Consider the following 18,535-nt stretch of genomic DNA (forward strand, 5'->3'; position numbering starts at 1 on the left):
AGAAAAACTAAGTTGATCGAGATCATATTCGAATTTTCTCTGATTGAGGAAGTCGGGTTCAAGGATAGGATCGTGTATGCTGGTCAGAACCCCGTCCCACTCCTATTATGATATAATAAATATTTTAAATTACCATTATAACCTTACAGTTTTAATGAATGCTTGTTTATGCATGAAATTATTGTTTTCATTATAATTGTGTATAATTTTTACTTAATTTCATGTTGAGCTAAAAAAAAAACAAGAGCAAGCAATTTTTACTTAATTTTGTTGCTAAACAATTGAAATTTCAATCTTGATATAAGATGTCATGATCACTATTTTTTAAGCTATCCCAAAAAATGAGATCAAACAATTTTTACTTAGAATTTCAATTTAGCATGTTGTAATAGATTCAATCCAATTACAAAAAAAATTTGTCTTGTTTTTTTTTCATATTTTATGAATAAGAAAATAAGATAAGATCGAGGGTGGGGGCAGACAAAGAAACTCTCTCAAGTCAAAGTCAAGATGAGTTTAATTTTTTAACCTTAACAAGAATCAAACTAAGAGATAGAAACTGCTTCATGAGTTGGGCTAGGGGATGGGGAGACTACCCCACCCCCATCCCATCCTATTATCATGCTTACTTTTAGTGCATAAACTATTTGTTGATATCATTATAGTCATACTTTAATATTTTTAATTATTATATTTTTTAACTTATCATCTTTTATCTTTATCTCTAAATTTAATTTGGTATTTAAAAAAGAGGTTATTAATATTAATAATAGTTAAAAATATTTTTATATAATAATTTAAGTTATTTAATATGTATATAAAATATAACTTATATATCAAAAGGTTATTTATTTATTTATTATAAATTTGAGTTATAATATAATTTAAATATTTAAGGATATTTAATTATTATAAAATTTAATCTTATAAAAAAAACTACCACATAAAATAAACACACTGAAACTAGTTATTTTAGAAATTAGTTTTAGAAAAGATAAAATTAATTAGTAAGCTTCCTTAATTATTTGACAATTTTTAATTAGGCCATTGAACTATTTTTTTATTTGGATTTTGAACTTATATTTGTTTTAATTGAGCCATTTTGTCTATTATTTTATTTTAGTCCGGATAATATTTTGCTTATTTTAAATTAATCCCTTTAAAAAATATTTGAGGGAAATTAAAAGTAAATAATCTACCAAATATAAGAACAAAAATAAAAAGTCAAATATTTTAAGTATTAAAACAAATTAACAAATTTTCAAAATATATATAAAAAATAGCACTACAATAAAAAGACCCTACCGACAAATAAAAAAAAATTACAAAATTTTTATAAAATAATTTTATAAAGATCAAGATCAACCCAAAACATATTTAAACCTACATGATTACTTTGCCTTTTCAAATTTATTTAATAAATAAATAATTATTTTATTTTTAAAACAAATATTAAATGATTTAAACAGGTTAGCACAACTTTATACAAGCCCATTATATTTATTCGCTTTCATTTATCTTTCTCTATATTCTAGTTTTTCCGTTCCAATAAAATAGTTAGAAATAGTTTTTTTTTTCTCTTTTTTCTTAATTTTTTTTTAATACTCCTACATCTCTACGCAAGCAACATTTCTCTACGTTTCAGTCATGTAAAAAGAAAATAGGAAAAAAATAGATATCTTTTCTTTCTGATACACAAGTAGATTGTTTTCATAAAGAAGGAACACAATAACCTACTGGTGATTGTTTGATTAGCTTGCTTTACTTTCCTTTCTTACATCCCATTTTCTCATCCCGTATTACAGTAGAAGCCCCCAAAGTAAATTAAACAAAAAACGTTAATTATATGCAACTGATTTAATAAATTTTATCAAATATATATTAGATAAATTCCCAATAAATATCTTGCCGCAAAACAGAATGTGTAGTGCTATATCAAACTTAGCCAATGGATATTGATGAGTGGAAACCCACCCAAAAAAAATGCAAGGTTTAAAGTGACACTAACTTGGTGATTGAGTTGAGCTCTGTTTTGTGTTGCCGTTGACTGCAACGGTTATAAGTGGAATATCTTTGAAAAGTTCACAGCTAATATATATATAAAGTAGTTTTAGTTAAAAAGTGATCTTGTCACGGTAACATCACAATAGCAAAGTTCAATGTCATTTTGAAATTAGACAAAATTCCAGGCTCAAGAAATAACAGCCCTATTGAACGTTTCAGGGTTCAAGCGTTAAAACTGTGCAGTCTAAATCCAAAATTAAGTTCCATTATCAGTTGGAGACTTCACTCAAATTCAAGTACACTAATTTAAGTATAATAGACTATGCCACACAAGGGCAAACGAACTCGGAATAGCAAATTATCTTTGTGAAGGAACATCTAACGAGACAGACATTGTGAGACATGAGTAAGGAGTGTCTCTCAATCATCAGAAGCCTTTGGAGAATTTTCAGGGGTCTTGAGAACTGTGGATGTCTCACCTTTGTGTTCCATGACAGTGGCTTTAAACTCCTCCACTATGGAGCCGTCCTTGAACTTCAAGGCAAATGTTGAAAGACCACCTTTCCCTTCGCTGGCACTATTGATGCAGGCAAAAGTAACACCCTTCTTGTCCATATTTGTGAGCTTCATATCAGGGTAGAGACGTGCATTCAAAATCAATCTAAAATTTCCCTTAGACCTCATTAGAAGTCTGGCTTTTTTGGTTTCACTGGAAACATTAACCTTCAGTTCTCCCTTTCCACGTTCCTTCCAACTTCCATCAGCAAACTCAAACAACACTGAGTCTGCATTAAAAACCACTTCCTCATTTTCTTCCCCGGTTTCAACAACAACCTCCTGCATTGCCAAACCACTTCCCTCATTCTTAGAAACAGCAGAGGCCCCAGATGCCCCCAAAAGAGAACTTCCATTGTTAGATAAACCAAGACCATAGGGCTTATCACTTTTCAGTCCAAAAATAGAACCAGACCCTTCATTTGAAATGGAACCGAAGGAAAATGAGGAATTAGAAAATCCAGTACCAGCAAGACCGGTAAAGGCATTTTGGCTACTTGAGAGCAGTTGAAATGACTTCAAATGGCCACCTTCAGCACTTGGCTCTGCACTTTCAGCTTTGCTGTCCTTCTTATCCACATTGTTAGTGTTCTCGTTCTTATCATCGTTTTCAGAATCCTTGCCATCCCCAGTTTTCTCTTTATCTAACTTGCTGGCACTTTCGTTGTGTGTAGCATCCTTCTTATCCTCATTTCCACTTTCAGTGACATCCTTATTTTGTTCCTTATCTACCTTCGATTCATCATCAGTACTTTCCTTTTCTGCAGTATGCTCCTTGTCTGCATTGCTTTCTTCAGCAGCATCCTTACTTTCAGTAAGTTTATCCTCTGCCTCATTAGTTTTGCTCTCAGGCTGCTTAGCTTCCCCATCTCCTGCTTTCTCAGAATCCTTAGCTGTATCATTACTTTTTGATTCATCTGCAACGGTGTTTTCCCCAGCTGATTTTACCTCAGTAGTAGTCTCAGCAGGATTAGCACTGGATTCAGTGGGAGCAACCAGGCGTATTCCAGCAAAAGGATTTGCAGAAGGAGCAGAATTAGTTGGTTGGCGACGAACTTTGACTATCCTTCTGGTGCCCATAACCTCTTGGCTGGCCCTCTTGAAAGTGCCAGTCTCAAGCTCAGGGGCATCTTCCTCATCATCAATGGGAGTATCTCGAGTGAGCTCCCTTCCAGCAGCCCTTTTCTTTGAAGGTGGAAGGGCATTCTCAGCATCCCCCATTGAAGAAATAAATCTGTACTTCTAGTTTACCAAGTTGGAGCACAACAGTAGCTGCAATCAGGAAATTACAATTCTCATTCTTTTCTCCATGACATAACATGTATTTTAAAATCACACAACACACAATATAGGATTGTTTGGTTGGAGAGAAGAGAAAAGAATGGAAGAGAAAAGAAAATAAATATTTGAGTTTAAGTAGAGAGATAAAGGTGTGGGACCCACACAAAAATTTGAAAATTTCTTCTCCTTTCTTTCCCATTTGATCTCAACCAAACCATGGCCACAAGTTATAAAGCCTCAAAACAAGCTACATGCTATAGCAAAAATACCAACCAAAAAAACACATGCAGATTAAAAATCCCACCCCATCCATATAAATTTAACAAGGTAACCATATATATATTTTTTTTTCCTGAGAAAACTACAGAAGGCTTAGTAAACAGCAGCACCTAAATTATCCATGCTAATTGCACCTTATAAATATATAATAATTTGGTCCCATAGAGCAGCACAAACTAAAGGGGGAGAATAAACATCTCGAGAAAGCATCTGAGGCATAACATTACACAAGAACCAGCAAGTAGTGACTACCAGCCAAAGCAATCACTCCAGCGACAAAATGTAAAATATAAAAGAATTGCAACAATTATTCCAACGCAGTAAATTGCTAATGCATTATTTGGTTTGGACAAGTTTGTATTCGGTCTGAGACAAATAACTAAAACACCGATTAAAAACAACAATACTTCAAAAATCATATTTTCAGACGCTGCCCAGCTCTAAATTTTTAATCTTCAATAATCTAAAAACCCTAAATATAAATAATCTTGTCATTTTATGTAGAAAGACACAAAATAAATAAATAAAAGCGAGAGAAGATAACATGAAGATTAAAGGAAAAGAAAAACCATTGGAATCTCAAAACCAATCAGAGGGATCTGGAAAACAGGAAACTGTTCCCAAAAACCAGGGTAGCAAAAGTAATACGAATTATTTCTGAGTGTGGAAGCATAAAAACCTAGGGAAAATAGTAAAAAAATAGCGAAAGGAACAAATCAAATGTTAAAAATGAAGGAATATAGAAGCAAAGAGTACTTACAGGCAAACAATGAACAATAATTCGTACGATTCTGTCGGAATCCTTCGATTTCACGAATTGGTGTGATATTCTGTTACATCGGCGAGAAAAAGGAATGTATAGATTAAAAATGAGGAGAAAAGATGTTAAGAAGAGATAAAGAGTTAAGAGTGCAAACCCTAAAACGATGGAGAGTGCGGAGAGAGGAAGAGATAGCAGCAGCAATAGCAATATACTCACTCACATAGCTGGCACCAGTATCTCACTCTCTCTCTCTCTCACTCTTAAGAGGGAAGGGGAAAATAAAGTTCAGAATATAGACACGTGGCTTTTTTATAATATTATCTCATTATTATCTTTATCTGTGTCTGAATAATACAGTAATTTCCTCATAATAATAATAATTAATAATGTTATTTTATTTAAGGATAAAAGTTTCCCTTTAAAATAAATTAATTTAAGAATTTTATTAACGAAATTTTTTTTTTTGGATACTTGGAAAGATTAAGATGGAAGAATGAAAGACAGGAAATATGAAGCAGTAGACGAATCTGCTAAGTGCTATTAGAAATAGTTTGAGAACATTTGTTAAAATTTGGCTGCTAAGACATTATTTAAAAAACAAGAGAGGTGAATTGAAATATTATTGATATTTTTTTTTTTACAAAAGGTAGTGCATTACTTATGCAGTATATGGTAAAACTAAATTTAATTAATTAAAATAGAAATTATGTTAAATTGTCTATTTTTTAAATTTAATGGAGAATATATTTTTTTTTATAAAAACTTAATGGAAGTTAAGATAAAAACATATTTTATAATAACTGATGAAAAACATTTTTCTAATAAGAATAGTTTATGCATAAATAAATATAAAATATTAAGATAAAACGTAATAGTATTAAAATACTAGTATTATAAAAATTACAATTTTTCATGAATGCCTTATCACGATTTTTAAATGACTATTTTAAATAAAATTCAAATAATTTTTACTTTTGTCGTAAACAATTTTTATTAACATTTTTTTATCTTAAATATATTAAGTATTCGGGTTAAATAAAGTAAGATATATTTGATCAGTAAACAAGTTTTTATTTCACGTATTTAATTATCAATGATATAGTTAAAATATTTTTTCTAATATAAAGTTACACTTACAATTGATTTTTAATTCGACAAGTATTATTTTCTTTTACAAGCCATTTAATGTTTATATTTTTATTTTTGACAATTATATTTTTGGTTCCCCTAATTGTTTCTAATTTTAATTTTGGCCTCTTTAAAATTATTTACGCATTTAATCCAATTATGTTCAATCCCGTAAATATGATTTTTAAGTCCAGATTTACATGTCACGTCCTAATAATTGTAACAATTAATGTTTAAATTTAGACTTGGAGACCATCTACCAGATTGAATATAAAAGATTAAATGCATAAGTAATTTTAAAGGAAAACCAAAATCGAAATTAAAAATAACCTCGAGAACCAAAAATATAATTTTACCTATATTTTTCTATAATGTCTCATGACTATTTCTTGTGGTTCAAATGCCTTTTTGGTTTTTATATGAAATATAAGAAAAAAAAACCTTTTCAAACGATTTCTTTCATTAAAAAAATGTGATTATGAACAAAATTTGTCTAATCGGTGAGGATTTGACTCACATCTAAAAAAAATATGGATTCAAATCAATAAAAATTACCATTTGTTGTGTTTACCAAAAGACTAATCTTTTAAAATAGTGACTGTGACAGTTAAATTTTAATAACCTGACAATATAAGACTAAATGATAGTTAAAAGGAATCATAATGAATCAAAGTCAAATCCAATTTTAAATACGAATTATGTAGGGGGGTTTAATTAAAAAACGTAGCATTAAGTTCTTTATTTTTCAACTTCGCTTTAGTCTTCAAAAGTAAAATTTCCGCGAAGCAGAAAACAAAAAAGAAGACGTAATATTTCCTCCAATTAATTTAATTTCTGAAAAAACAAAACAATGAATGCGTTTATTTTGGGGGGAGGGGGGGGTCTGCTATTCTTCGTAGAGACATATATTTTACGCTTACTTTATATAGTTTAGCTTAAAATTAATCCCTTTTAATAGCCGACTCCATGGTCAAATGGCCCAATCAAGCCTTGTCTCCAACCCTATTTTATTTAATCAGAGGATGAACTATGAACTATCAAATTACGATCCTTTGTAAGAAACCAAACTTATCCTACTATGTTCTACGTCATTCAAATGCACAAGTCCACGGAAAACTTCACATTTTCAGAAGGAAAAATGCAAAGACGTGACCTAAATACCGGTTGCAAACAGCAAGTTGAAGAACTTGGTGAGAGCATCTTGTCAGTTAACAACACACGACAGAAGCAACCTTGGGAAGAATCATTATTTTCTCTATTAACCATCCATGTTTACAATCCAGGAAAATATAAAAATTAAAATAATGGTCAAGAAAAAATATTTTTTTAAAAAACTTATCTAAAGTTTAAACGGGCAACCCGTCTCTAGTTCCGCTTTTCTACATTCACAATGGCACGAGTATATTGAGGTAAAAGCCTCAAAAGAATGTGCTATATATAAACTCTAGTAAATTGTAACTGACCCTAAGGAATATTGTTCATACAACGAGCAAAATGACAAAATTCAGGGCACTACAAATCCACAACACCAGGAAACAAACAACCAGTCCAAAAAATCTCTTCATGTAACCTTGAGAAGACCTGCATTTCAAATTAAAGAACATTAAACTGACAATAATGAAGTAGAAAACCATCATCAGGTTTATGTTACGCATAATCATCCAAAAAACATGCAATGCAGATACCTGCGGATGCACATAAACACGAGCATGTCTTCTTTTTGCAACACTACTCGTCTATGTGAGCATCCAAATTGAATGAAGGAATGCTTTATCAAACCAAAAATAGTCTATCCGGGTGGTAATAAGATCATAATAATAACCAAAAACTGTTAATCGATTGATAAACCTGGTAGAGCAAATATTTTTATTAGTAAATTGACCAAACCTGACACCTGATTTTCACATTTTTGCAAATGCAAGGCCAGATGTCATAGCCAATGCAATACGAAAGTTTAATCCTAACCTCATAAAATATCCCAGAAGCTGGAATAGACTGTCTTGATGGAACCTAGTGATGTGGTGCAAGCACTGCCAACAAAGATGAATATTCAAGTTAGGACTAAGAACCAATCGGAACAAATTTAAAAAGGAAAGAGCTTTATTGAGGTGACTTTTACAGACTCCCAAACCCAATAGTTGTATATAATCATGGGAAAATAGTCACAAGATTTAGTCAATGTTTCATTATTGACACAATGGACGTTATTTTATTATTTCCTCCCTGATTCCCAAATATACAGCGTAATTGCAGAGTAGTATCCAATACATTAAAAATTGAGAGGAATTAGAATTGTTAGGACTCAGGTGGTAGTAGTTATAGTAAAAACAGCTAGTTGTCAAATGGTAGTTAGAAATGGCACTTCAGAAACAATTAATCACCAGAGACAAAATTTCGATTTTCACACCACCCCAACCAATTGCTTTTAGGCTGACGGGGCTCCTTCATTATTCGTACCCCACTCTTCGTCAGCCTCGTTACCATTAACGAGTACTGCACCATCTGTAGAATCTGCATCCACTACAACTGCCTCCTCTTGGCTTCCTTCCTCTCCATTCTGTTCCTCCTGATCCTCTGTGTAGTGCTCTTCTCCACTTTGTTCTGTCAACTACAATAAAAGAACAACAAAATAAATCAACAGTCTAACACCACAACTAACAATGCACTGAGGCTATTCTTTATATAGGCATAAAACAAAATATAATATCATGTAGTTTATGAGAATTTCTTGCAACCAGTTGAATGATCATGTTAGCTTTAAATTTAGAACACCTCATGAGTAGAGTCCCCATTCTCCAGATGCTCCTCTCCTTCCTCAATCTGCATGTTTCTAAAGGCTTCAACAAGGGTAATTTGTGATTTGTCAGCATGGTTGACGTACTGCTCCGCAGGAGGGTACACATTCCTATAATAAAAGAACACAGTTAAAGATGTTTTGCACACAAAAAAACACTAATCTACTAACTATATACATTTCAATATATATGCAATAAAATATGCATTCTCTGCACTGACCTTGTTTCCACAGCTTTAGATTCGACAGCTAGTGCAACCTGCCAATCTTCAAACAAATTTGGATATTCTTCAGGATCAGCCAATGATTCAGCAGCTTTTGGATTAACCTGCAATAAAATATATGTACTCTCTTTAATCCATGAGCCACTCGTCAACATGATAAGACTACTCAAACAAGGCAAATGAATGAGAACTGATGCTCCTACCCGCAATATTGGATTATGATCAGAAGATCTTAGCTCTTGAAAATAATTGATTTTATGATAAAATATTGAAACCAAATATAATTGAATGGGTGTCAAGTCGTATATTTTCAACAGCAGAAGGTGCAGTTTTTGTTAGGACTGTAGAGAATTCAGATTCGCATAATATAATATCATGCACAAAGGTAAAAAACAGGAAGTTCAAACATAAGTAAATACCATCTACCTGAATCAGAAATTACCTTATTGAGGTCTTTTCTCCAAATTGCCACTATCTCTGAGACCTTACTTGGGAGATAAGATCGAGCCATTAAAGCTGCCTCCGGAATTCGATTGCTGCAAAAGGCATACTTCAACTATAAATGTAACTGCATTCTAATCAATCCTTCCCTATCAGTAATGTCATAAAGGGAAGAGCACAACTTTAGAAGATTACCTTTCTACCAACAGTTGAAGGCAGTCTTCTAATTTACCCAACATAAATAAGCAAAGGAATGCAACATTGTTTTTCCCTTGCTCCTTAGCAAGGATTGCAAGTTTTGATATTCCTTCAGCATCTCCTAAAGAAGAATATAGCAGTAACAAGCCACTCAAATCCATTGCATACTTCAAACATTCCTCAGCCATTTCTAACTGCAACAATGGAAAATATGGTGAGCTACAATGGATCAAGAGAAATTTCCAACAAGAATCAACATTTAAGTTCCCTCATTCCAGAATCATTACTTACTCTGACAAGAAAAAGAAGTAAAACATTTAACATCCTAATTATACACTAGAATTGTCATCTACAACTCAAAGCACCTGACTATAACTTCTAACATGCAACGAAGCAAATCTTAATTTGGCCATAACTAAAATCTCTATAGTCTCTTGCATATCAAAAGCTTCAATAAGGTCTATATACATAATGTGCACATGGTCAAAATCAGTAGCACATCATCACGGCAATCTTCAACGCACTTGGCTATGGATATTTAGGAGTGCAATCAAGCTTTAAGTATAGGCTAAATAAATCACATAGAAAACACCTTTCCAGTAGACATAGTTAATTCTCCCAACTGCTTCCATTTAGGCTCGCTCTGTAATTCTATTGCAATACTCTGCAAAGAAAAAGGAGGTATATTATTTGTGATATAAAATGACAAATCAAACTGATGAAAAGAAATGAAGAATATTGGATACCCAAGTTAACAATTTTCACAAATTAAACAATATCTCCTTGTAGATATATTGCATGAACATACCTTTGCAACATCTAGTTTTCCAAGCTGTATTGATAGATCAAATCTGTACTCAGGGTCAGTAGCTACTTCAAGAGCATCTTCTATCATCCCTCGTGATTCAAGGAAATGAGCCACACTACCATAAAATCAAGAATTTTGATTAGGATTCAGGTAATATATTACCACTATTACCAAACTTCAAATCCGATGACTGAACTCTGAAATTTGAATAAACAAATATGGCCTATAGAACAAAATTTTAAATCAAAGTATCAGGCAAATGAAAATGTAGTAGTTATTTGTACAACATTATGCATTAATAGTTTAATACCATAAAAGTATATGACAAGCAAAGACAGATGTAACAATTAATCATACAAAATTATAAGCGTCAAAAGATTACCACACTTGTCTTGGACAAAACAAAAAGAAGTGGAGAGGGAATGTAATATGCTAATACATGATATACATGATTTTATAAAACATAATTCTATTACCAAAAGCATTTTTAATTTCTACACATATCAAGCATATTTCAACATATTGAAAGAAAATTAATCATTATCTTGCAACGTAACACAAGGTAACTAACTTCTACCTGTTATGATGCTCTTTGGGGATTGATGGCAGAATATCATTGGCCCTTTCCAAATCACCACGCATCACAAGTGTCTTGTACTCAATCAAGCTTAAAAGCAGTGTGTATCCCATAACACTGAGAAAAACAATTGATAAACAGAAAAATAGTCAAGATTATTGCAATTTAAAACTTTGAATAATCCAAGCAGAAGTTTCACTTACTTAAACTCTTTGTCAATCAAATAAACACGACTTTGGTTTGCAAGATATCCCAACAAGTACATAGGGCGGTCCAAATGAAACATCGTAGTTACCTAAATTCATAATCATTATGTATCAAGATGTCTCATGATCCTCGTAGTTCAATTAAAAAGAATGCACAATTCTTTTTTTAAACTAGAAATCTAGAAGGGAAAAGAGTTAATACCTCACCACCAACACAGTAATTAAGTCTCCAAGAGGTATTGTTGTAGATAAAGCAATCCCCAACCCAGATGCCTGTCCTGACACGTTCATTCATTTCATGTAAGAGCTCAAAAGCATCTTCAACACCTTCATCATCTACAGGTCTTCCACTATCTAAATGTGATACAACAACATCACGCTGCAATAATGGAAGTCAATATGTTTCAAGGGCACTACCAGTAAAGATCTACAAAATATACATTCAGCAGAAATTGTGTGTGTGTTGGGGGGAGGGGGTGGGATGTTCTTCAAAGCAAGCCAACAACTATAAGGAAAAGATGAAGTTCACGAAAATCCTCACATTGTACTTCAGAATGTAGAATGATGTATCACTAGCAATTGTTACTAGATCACCACTGTCAGCCCAGTAGAGGTTCTGACACAAGATAAATAACAAAATTAAATTAAACAACGAATAAGAAGGAAAAGAGCAGATAACTAGATGTCACCTAATCAAAGTACTTACTTTCACATTGACATCAATGCGATAGATCAACCTGCATTCAGCCCAGTCATAAAAGCAGATGAAATCGTTGGAGCACATCGCCAGTAAAGTGCCACCGAATATTCTTTCAGCTGAAAATGTTGGTCGGACACTCCTCTTTTCCTGAAATACCCATTGTTTAAATTCCAACTAAACTAAGTATTCCCTAGAGCAAATTTATTTCAATTCGAAGACAGCTATAACAATGATAGGATTAAATTTTTGTGAACCTTCCAGAGTGATAACCAAGGCAGTCAATAAACGATAATGAAAGTAAAGAAGTCTTTGTACAGGCTTTGAAGCAAATTTGTCAATCTCTAGTTCAGACATAAATGATTTTCATAAGGAAAATTAATAGCTTGCATAGTTTTATACACACTCCTTGTCAAAAACAGAATTATAAGAACCCACAAATATAACAATAATTTTATTGAATACCCGGAATATGATCACTGTTACTGATATGAGTCCAGGATCTAATCCATACATCTATGGAAAACAGAACAGAAATAGAAAGAATAGACAGAGATACTGCAATACATAGGGAGGCTGCTTCATCCTTGCCCAAAGGCTTCAATTTCCTTACTCCACGACTGAATGAATCCACTATGATCCTCTTCTAACTTTTATCGTTGCATCCTCTTCTAACTTTCATCCTTGCTCCCCCACATTCCCTTCCCACACCCCTTGCCACATAAGCAAGGTCATTACAGCCTAGTTCCTCTTTCTGATCCTTCCCCCTCATTATTATCCTTTTTTCCCCTCTCATAACTTCTGCAACTGTGGGATGCCTAACAGTCTAACACGGTACAAGAATGGCAGCATCTTGTTAAACTTTTCCTTTTAAGAAATAGCAAGAACTTGTTGGTTCATTACACACAGAACAAGATTGCACGAGATTAGAGAGGAAACAAAGTTTTTAAAAAAGTACAAACCTGGAAATTTTTGCTGAAAATTTTAATCTTTGATGTACTTTCTCTGACAGCATATTCTCCCTCAGAAGACCAAACAAATTCCAGTGCTGAACCAAATGACCTATTTCTCCATGCCAATGCAGTGTATATAATGTACTCACCATCTCCACATACAACAACAAACCTCCCATTTGGATTGTGCTTTAAATTCTGCACAATAAATGAAATCAACAATCAGCCACCACCCATAAAACAAATATTGCTGATAATTGAACCCGCAATAAGGACTATTATTTTAAAACTCACTTCTCTGAATATAGATTAGAAATTAGTCAAACTACAAACAAATAATTCCAAACTACCAACTGATTTGTCATATTATATGGATATCTAAGTTCAACAGAACAAGATCCCTGCAGTTACAGCATGTTTGGGTTATGGGTATGCATTGGGAGCCTTTCAACTCCCACTTGTGCCTTCCAGACACAATTTTCACTAAAAATGACATGTTCATTATTTTTTATCAAATGTTATTTTGTTTCTAAAAGCATGTTCAACTAAAAGTGAAAAAATGCAGCATTTGCATTGAGTTGAGAAATTTGATTTCCATAATATCTCAAACTTACTTTTAAAATAAAACTTCCTAAAACATAAATTACATCACTTCAAACTCACTTTTAACTAAATCAATTTTATAAAATCAAGTATGTAAGCGCTCAACCAAACACACTTAAATTTTGCATTTCAAAGTCTAGCATGGCTAGATGACCAATTTAATCCTTATATATAATCACAAGTTTTTGAATACGAAGAAAATAAAAACTTGAGCATGTTTCAAGAAAAAAACAGAAAAATGCTGCATAATGAAGTCAATATGAATGTACCAGAATGTCTGATACTCTGATTTGCTAAATAATATACATATGCCACTTTCTAACTTTGTCAAGTTTTGCATGATGAGAGCAAAAATAATTAAAAATAAATAAGCTATGAAAAAGAATGCAACAAAATATTAAGAAGTATATTAACTCACTTGGGGGTAGAGATCACAGGTGCCCAACTCCTTAACAGCTAAAGGTAACCTTTCTCCGTCAGCAACCTAAGAAGCATAGTACTTACACATCTCACTAAAAATAAAGAGAACTTAACACTTCTTGCTCGCAAATTATACAGCCAAAAAAATGAATAATAGAGCCCATACCTCTACATCTGCTCCTACACTTTTTATATTGACAGTCTGAATTTCATTATGCTTAGACCAAATAATTTTCCCACTGTTGTCCATGCTAGCCACAGGTACTTCTCGACCAAGTTTGACCATAATTGTTCCTTCATCATAGCCAATCACAACCCTGTTTGAATGCACCCGAAAATTTTGATTATGAGAAAAGAGTTAAAGATAAGAAAATTTCATAATTCAGGCACAATTTGACACAGTTTCCCACTCAGATTATTCAACGGCCTAAGAAATTACTTACAAAATTTCTATCCAGAAAAAACTTACCGACGAGAACTCTTCAAGTATCCAATAGCCCAGACTCTTTCAAGACCATAGTTTAATGTGTTCTCAAGCCTGCAAATACATTGAAATGGAGAATTAGTATATATCTTCCAAAATATACTTCCAACTACATTTAGTATCAGCTTAAAAACTGTAAACGGAAATAAAATAGAAAGGAAGAAATAAATAAAGCCCGTCAATTTCAATATTATTAGCGCTATCTTGATTTTAAATCAAAATCTATACATTACAGTCACCAAAATAAATCTCTCCAATCTTTTATGTACCAATGCAAACAGCAAATAAATAAGGTAAAGAAGTGACACGTCAACCACAAAATCATAAATTCATAATGTTCAAAAAACAAAAAGGCAGACCCATATAAGCCTTATTCTCTAAGGTAAAAGGTCAACCACTAGCAAATATTCCAATTTCCAATACGAGTGATGATGATGGGAGAAGAAAAGGTAGAGGCATATGCCAAATAGAATAAGCGTAATGTTAAACCTCATAACTCAGTAATCTGTGCACTTCACATTACCTATAAGTTGTGGAGTGCCATATGCGTACTGTGCCATCCTCAGAACCAGTAATGATTATAGGAAGTTCAGGATGAAAGCATACAGCAGATACATTGTGTGTGTGACCTTCTAGGGTCTGGACACAACTTTTGGTCTGATAATCCCATACCTGATTCGTAAGTTTCATCCATGTTATTCCTTTTCATACATGTGTGTGTGTGCGTGTGCGCGACAAGCAGATAGATTAAGCAACAAATGAAAACAAAACCTTAGCAGTGTGATCATCAGAACCAGTGATTAGATATGGTTTGTCACCACCTGTAAAATAATCAACACAATTCACTCCTTTCTGATGAGCATCCAAAGTAAAATTAGGGTCAGGAGAGCCAAGATTCCAAATCTGAAAAGAGATGATAACAGTTGCATCAATGCATTATATCATAGGATCATAGTTTTTCTTTTTACTTTTTTTTTTTTTTAAAAAAGAAACATCCAGGAACAAGAACATAATTACACCTTTATTGTCCGATCAAGAGATGCACTTGCAAAGGTGTTTGTGTCTTTGGGATTAAATGTTACTTGCATGACATAATGAGAATGACCTTCAAATATCTGGGTACAGATCCAGCCTTTTTCCCAATCCCAAAGCTTTATGAGCATATCATCAGATGATGAAAGCACATAAGGAAGGGTAGGATGAACTGCCACACACCTAATGTAATCAGTATGTGCTTCAAATACTTTGACTTTATCCATTGTGTTGTAATTATATACACGGATAAACATATCATCTGCTCCAGCAACAACCCACTGTTTGCGTGCAATAAACTTGGCCGATCTAACTGCAAAATCATGTTGTATACTTGTATAAGAGCTCCAGTGATCTTCTAAGTAAGAAATCATGAAATATACAAAGAAAAGTGTGTCTTCAAGCAAATGCATCAAGAGGTAGATATACAAACAAATGGACCAAAAAAGGTTCACGTCTTCAAGTACCTGGTAACTCGGTAACCTCAAAAGATTTTGCCATGGTCTGAAATAGAATAAATGAAGTTAGTGTTAATTACACAAGCAAATCTCCATCGAAATTAACAAAGACCCATTTAAAGAAGAAGTTTTGTGAAGAATTTAAATATAGAAACAGGAGTGTTGGAAGCTATCATCCCTTAATAACAATCTATAAGATAAATCGAATGTGTCGCAAGATATGAAATTATAAACGAATAGTATAAGACCATGATGCCATGATAGAAAAAACAAGAATACTAATCCTAACATAATACACCAGAAACTGCAAAATCCATCTTCCATAATTTAAAGTGTCGAAACAAAGACAAATGCCAAATGGTGATCATAATATCTACAGTTATTCCGATTTTATCAAACTATGAAAATGTGCCAAAATCTCACAGCTCAACTGGAAAAAGTATAAAGACATCCAAAATATTCACAAGCACATAATTTAGTCTAAATTTTTTTCCAAAACATAGACTCCAAGAATTGTTAAATAAGATTAGTTACTAGTTTTACTTTGGAAATTTTGAAAGGGTGTGATTCAGATTAATGAAACATGCAGTTTACTCATCAAATTACTTACCCGAGTGTCACACAACTCCCAGTTTGTATCCACTTAGAAGCAGAAAATACTATAATATTTTCTAGTTATGTATCAAGATAAAAGATCACTAAAAGAGCTTTGCTAATTCCATTCAATATTTTCTTCACGTAATGAGTCATTGCATTATACAGTATGCTCAATCAATCATATAATGAGCCATTAAACCGTGGATAAAATAGGTCCCTCCACTTGTGAATCAGCAGGTCATTTTACATATAGGCACCATGCAAAAGGTTGGTTGTCTAGAGATCAATCAACAAACACCCGTGTCTGACTTAAGAGCCAATATATATTACATTTCTCAATTAGGAATAAAAAAACTCATTTATAACAATATACAGCATCTCAGTTACAAAGAATGTCACACCTGAGACTGGTAGTTCCAGATACAGACAGTTCCAGAGTATAAACTAGCCAGAATCCTGAATTAACAAGGTTGCATGAAGCAATTAATTAAATGATGCCAACAGTAAACTCGTATAACAAACATCACTATTAGTGACTAAATCCTCACAAACTACAGATATTCCCAATTATGATGTTAGCTTCACATCAGGAATCGAATTCAGAAAGAAAACAACAGCAGCAGAGGAGGCATTACCATGGCTCTGTTGGATGTAGATCCACACATTTCACTCTCTCTGATCTTTGCGCAAGCTTGCGCTGATAAAAAAAAATAACACGTTAAATTAAGTATCTAGAAAGCTAAACATTCACACAAGGCTTAGTTTCCGACAAATCTAATCTCGCAGGCAAGGAAATCAACAATTTGTCCGCAATCAGAAACAAATGAACATTGAATCAGAACACAAAACAATTAGTACCTTGATTTCGAGTCTGAGAGGCTGCAAATGCAAGTAACAAGAGAGAAAAACAAACAAACAAACAAAAAAAACACGAGTCAGTGCACGGTTCCACAGTAGATCACATTGAAATTGAAATAGGAAGAGCTGGATAAGCGAATTGCGAGGCTCGCATTTCAAGTAAGAGGCAGCAAAGCATTCGAAACTGAAAGAGCGAACGAAAGAAAGAGAAAACATGAAATCGAAGCGAATTCGGTCCAGATCTAAGGTTGTTAAGAATGCAGAAGCGTTTGCGGAAGAGCAGATCAAAGAGGAAGCTCACCATTTTTGCAGATTGGAGAGTGTACTAGCCTCTACCGGGATCAATCGTCGGAGATCAGATTTCGAATTCGACGAGCCCAAGAGATCGAGCTCAGTGAGAGAGAGAGAGAGAAATGTGTTTTTTTGTTTTTGTAAGAGAGCTCGGTGTAAATACCATGAGGATGAACGAACGAGAGCGGTGCTATGCAGTTAAGTGAGATTACGAAAATGCCACTGGATCGGATACTACCCTGCGTGTTGTCACACCGTATGATCCATGATGGTGAGGAAACGCACGGAGTGGTGGCAGTGACATGCTTGCCACGTGGCTCTTCGGATCCCCATTTTCCAAAACTATCAATATAAATTATTAATAGGTTTCCGTATCGTTTCTAAATTTATATATTTTAGTTTTTATAATTTATAAATGGATGTTTTAGTGTTAAGTGAAGTTTTAGTTATTAAAATTTATATTTTAATTCTCGTTTTTGTCTTTAAAATTTTTTAAATTTTTTAGTTAAAAAAAATTAACAAGACCTTTTGAGAATTAACATTAAAATATAATTAAAAAATTTAATCATTAACTATAGAAATTAAAAGAGATGAATTTAAAAAATATAAAGATTAAATAGGTAATTAAACCATATTAATATAGAGATTTATTTTTTTAAAATGCATTTCATCTCTTCATTATTTTTGTCTTTTTTTATTAAAAAAATTGTTGAAAACTAATATTTAAGATTAATTTGAAAGAGTACTTATTATTTCTCATGAATTTCTATTTGTTTAATTTTATAGCTGACCTTTTATTTCTAAAATATTAGTCTGTAATAGTTTTCAGGTAAAAATATTAACTTTTAAAATAATTATTTTTAAAATTATACTTGAAATTAATA

The 18,535-nt window shown here is 32.8% G+C and overlaps 2 protein-coding genes across 4 annotated transcripts; both read right to left on the reverse strand.

Moving 5' to 3' along the window:
• Positions 1-2,249: 2,249 nt before the first annotated feature.
• Positions 2,250-5,174, reverse strand: LOC100797325 (nuclear pore complex protein NUP50A). Its single transcript, XM_003546270.5, has 3 exons — positions 5,037-5,174; positions 4,880-4,949; positions 2,250-3,831 (listed from the first exon to the last, which is right to left on the reverse strand). Exon 3 carries the CDS (start codon positions 3,778-3,780, stop codon positions 2,425-2,427), a length of 1,356 nt encoding a protein of 451 aa, XP_003546318.1. The 5' UTR covers positions 3,781-3,831; positions 4,880-4,949; positions 5,037-5,174; the 3' UTR covers positions 2,250-2,424.
• Positions 5,175-7,414: 2,240 nt separating this feature from the next.
• Positions 7,415-17,850, reverse strand: LOC100804239 (coatomer subunit beta'-2). 3 transcript variants are annotated; one of them, XR_001385072.3, is made up of 27 exons: positions 17,662-17,850; positions 17,361-17,381; positions 17,138-17,199; positions 16,904-16,958; positions 15,915-15,951; positions 15,435-15,760; positions 15,187-15,318; positions 14,939-15,087; positions 14,401-14,469; positions 14,098-14,248; positions 13,930-13,995; positions 12,918-13,106; positions 11,965-12,105; positions 11,800-11,874; positions 11,461-11,637; positions 11,256-11,347; positions 11,053-11,169; positions 10,476-10,590; positions 10,260-10,331; positions 9,665-9,861; positions 9,471-9,564; positions 9,026-9,132; positions 8,783-8,915; positions 8,468-8,618; positions 7,976-8,040; positions 7,696-7,858; positions 7,415-7,591 (listed from the first exon to the last, which is right to left on the reverse strand). XR_001385072.3 is itself a non-coding variant. In XM_006597084.4 (26 exons), the coding sequence occupies exons 1-25, from the start codon at positions 17,662-17,664 to the stop codon at positions 8,021-8,023; spliced, it is 2,751 nt and encodes a 916-aa protein (XP_006597147.2). In that variant the 5' UTR covers positions 17,665-17,850; the 3' UTR covers positions 7,415-7,591; positions 7,976-8,020. The 3 variants fall into 3 exon arrangements, 2 of the variants coding, with proteins under 2 accessions (XP_006597147.2, XP_025981593.1); XM_006597084.4 differs by lacking the exon at positions 7,696-7,858; XM_026125808.2 differs by lacking the exons at positions 7,415-7,591; positions 7,696-7,858; positions 7,976-8,040 and having other exon boundaries at positions 8,093-8,618.
• Positions 17,851-18,535: the final 685 nt, after the last annotated feature.

This window comes from Glycine max, chromosome 15 (genome assembly GCF_000004515.6).
Source record: "Glycine max cultivar Williams 82 chromosome 15, Glycine_max_v4.0, whole genome shotgun sequence".
Lineage (NCBI taxonomy): Eukaryota > Viridiplantae > Streptophyta > Magnoliopsida > Fabales > Fabaceae > Glycine > Glycine max.